At 28.7% G+C, this 3,082-nt stretch overlaps 1 protein-coding gene across 1 annotated transcript in view; it reads right to left on the reverse strand.

Annotated features, from left to right (window-relative positions):
* LOC119673992 (adenosine kinase-like) overlaps positions 1-3,044 on the reverse strand; it is a 5,997-nt gene extending 2,953 nt beyond the window's left edge. The window contains exons 1-3 of the mRNA XM_038085114.1: positions 2,541-3,044; positions 2,303-2,458; positions 2,057-2,212 (exon numbers count right to left, since the gene is read on the reverse strand). Of these exons, the coding sequence (XP_037941042.1) occupies positions 2,057-2,212; positions 2,303-2,458; positions 2,541-2,614 (386 nt within the window). The 5' untranslated portion in view covers positions 2,615-3,044. The remainder of the gene's footprint in view (positions 1-2,056; positions 2,213-2,302; positions 2,459-2,540) is intronic.
* Between the last annotated feature and the right edge of the window lie 38 nt (positions 3,045-3,082).

Here is a 3,082-nt window from a genome sequence, read left to right on the forward strand (position 1 = left end):
TTTTTAAAGCCTCCTAGTGATTAATTTACTTTTAAGACTTTTTTGAGTGAATCATAAATGGATAATAAGACGCATTTACAATCTTCCTCATAACTACACATTCAAGAAGAATTAGATTTTCTGAGTGCCACAACTTTAAGGCAAGTTATCTCTACAACTGAAACATAGTGGAACTTGCACAGTATTTAAGAAATCCCTTTTCAAATCACAGCGCCTGGATTTTAGAATATTGTCAAATATTCATATAAATGCCATTATGTAGGATGAAACGCCATTGCATTACCGAAGACAAGTAGAGATCTAAGCCAGTGACACTCAATCTGAAATGCTAATAAATCTCATTTCCTTTGAAGAAATTAAGTCTGAATTTTGTCATGTTAGTTTTACAGGAAAATGTGGGGTACAACAATATAATAAATTATTTTACTAAAAAACTACTAACTTTCTATCATAAATTGTAGTATATGTAAAAGTATGTGATATAATCAGGGTTATTTTAGTTACGGAACCCTATTTGGGAAGTAAAACCACATTGGGTTACTAATTCAATATTGCATTCCGTGTAATGAATGTGCATATATATTGACACATTATTAATTCCAGATTTAAATGTATTCATGCGTTTAACTACTTAAGTACATAAAAATATAAATTTTACAACTCTTATAAATTACATCATTAAAATGCAATAAAGTAAAGATTCAGTATTTGACTATAGAGGCAAAAGTAAATGCATTTCTTAAAAAAAAAAGAAATATAAGTAAAAAATGTCGGAAATTTCAGAAACTTTGCAGTAGCAAAAATTGCTTTAGTTAAAATTTAACAAAGAATTCTTTTAACTTCAGATACGAATGCAAACTACGTGCATTGGAAGAGATAAGATTAATTAAAGTTGTAAAATTATGACCGACCTTTTTGCTTTTCTAAGAATTCGAATATAAGAAAAAATTATTCGATGTTAAGTTCTGTATGCGTTAAAGAAAGCACATCTATTGGATATTATTGTTCATCTATTCTCTTATTATTATTATACTTATTCAATAAGGTTGAAGAATCTTTAAGTAGTACTCTTCTAAGTATTCTACTATATAATTCAATTGATCTTCAAACTATTTTGAAATACTATAACTCTCGGCTAATATCAGTTCATATTTTATCTAAAAACTTAAATGTAATAATCTGCTAGCAGTTTTTTTGAGCAGAAACCTAATTGATCTTTCAAATTCTCTTAAAATAAAATTTACTGATTCCAAAAATTCTAGGGTGAATACTCGATTTTCAATGTCAATCAGGTAATAGTCGAATACTACGTATAACCTGCCATTTCAATAGTCTTATAACAAGTATTCGAATACTGAATATTCATTATCATTTCAATTTTTTTTAAATGCAATTCACTGAACTTAAAATCTTCTATTAGCTCTACCGTGGCTACTCATATAATATGTATTTCCTGCCATTTCAATTTTCTTAAGATAAAATTTAATAATGTCAACCTCTTCTACGCACTTCATTGTGAATATGTAAATACTACGTATTCTCTTATATTTTAATTTGGTTATAATTCACTAGCCTCAAAATCTACAAATCACTTCGTTCTACTTTAATTCAAAATTTAATAAATCTTTATTTATAAACAAAATATTTCGACGCTTTTATGCTATGCACTTGCATATTTAAGGTCACTCAAGAAAAAATTTAATTAAGAATTATGGATTTAATCTATCTATTCATATACAATGAAGTGCTTTCATTTGTGAGGATTAATTTATATGAACTTCTTTAAAAGACCTTGAACGCGATCGTAAATCATAAAATACAAAAATATGGATTAAACTGATAAACAATAATAAATTGAATTTTTAATGTCTGAAGTTCTTTTAAAAAAATTATTAGTATTAAGTGCTAAAAGATAGCACAGACACACTCATATCATATATATGCCTTCTATCTAGTTATATACCTACAGTATAATATAGCTTCCATATATAATTAATTACTTATATTAATTTTTTTTTTTGAATTCTCATTTCCACTTATTATTCTTTTTACATACCTGGCATCAATTTCATAATCTTGCAGTCTGTCCTTCAACTCCTCTGCGTATTTATCATCGCCAACGGCACCGAAAAAGAGTGCTTCTGTGCCCAATTTTTTTAAAATGCGTACTGTGTTTAAGGAAGAACCACCAGGATTTGTAATACAATTTGAACTAAAATAATTTAATTTTAATAATTTTAAACAAGAATTTCAAAAATGTAACCAACGAAAAGTGTCAAAACAAATTTAAAATGTCGCTAACCTCTCGCAAATCTCAGCTGTTAATGAATTCAAAGTCTCCACACTCAGTTCGCCTTTCGCGTTCATTGATAGTTGAAAACGATCGAGAATATCTAAATCTGCGATTTGCACTGTGCGATCTAATAAAACATTTCCAAAAGCCACAACTTTCCGCGGCCTAAACAAATTATTAACCATAAAAGTAGAAACAAAAAGGTTAATTACGAAATCATAATTTTGTGTTATATTTAGCAACTCACGTGCCGGCACCCCAACCCGAATCGCCGTTGCTATCACCAAATATTTTCTCATAAAATTGCTGTAAGTATTCCATTGCTTCCAATATACAAAAAATAGCACTTTGAAAAAAATTATTAATTTTACAAAAAATTTAATTTGTTAAAATCGATAAAGAGAATTAACGGACGTCTCCCGGTCTTTTGGCACATTTACACAACACGGCCGCAAAAGTCGTACTAAACTCATTTCGTGTTATGTTATTATATTTACGCTGTAATTTGTTATAAGCTTGTGAATTTTTTATTGCTCTTTTTTAACTTAATTTAGGAAGTGGGAAAATTGTGTGCTTAATCATCTTACGCCTTCTTTCCAACTTCTTTTTTTACGTGAGCAAAAAATAAACACTAAAAACCTCGTCTAGTTGACAGTTACCATGACAACCTCAAGCTTTGTTAAGAAACGCTATATTTGTAGTAGACAGAGTTGCCAATTCTTTTTATTCTTTTGTTGTGATTTCGTGCAGAACAAAGAACAGAATAATTTTGCACTGATTTGTTTATAA

The sequence above is a fragment of the Teleopsis dalmanni genome, chromosome 2 (genome assembly GCF_002237135.1).
Source record: "Teleopsis dalmanni isolate 2A chromosome 2, ASM223713v2, whole genome shotgun sequence".
In the NCBI taxonomy this organism is placed as follows: domain Eukaryota; kingdom Metazoa; phylum Arthropoda; class Insecta; order Diptera; family Diopsidae; genus Teleopsis; species Teleopsis dalmanni.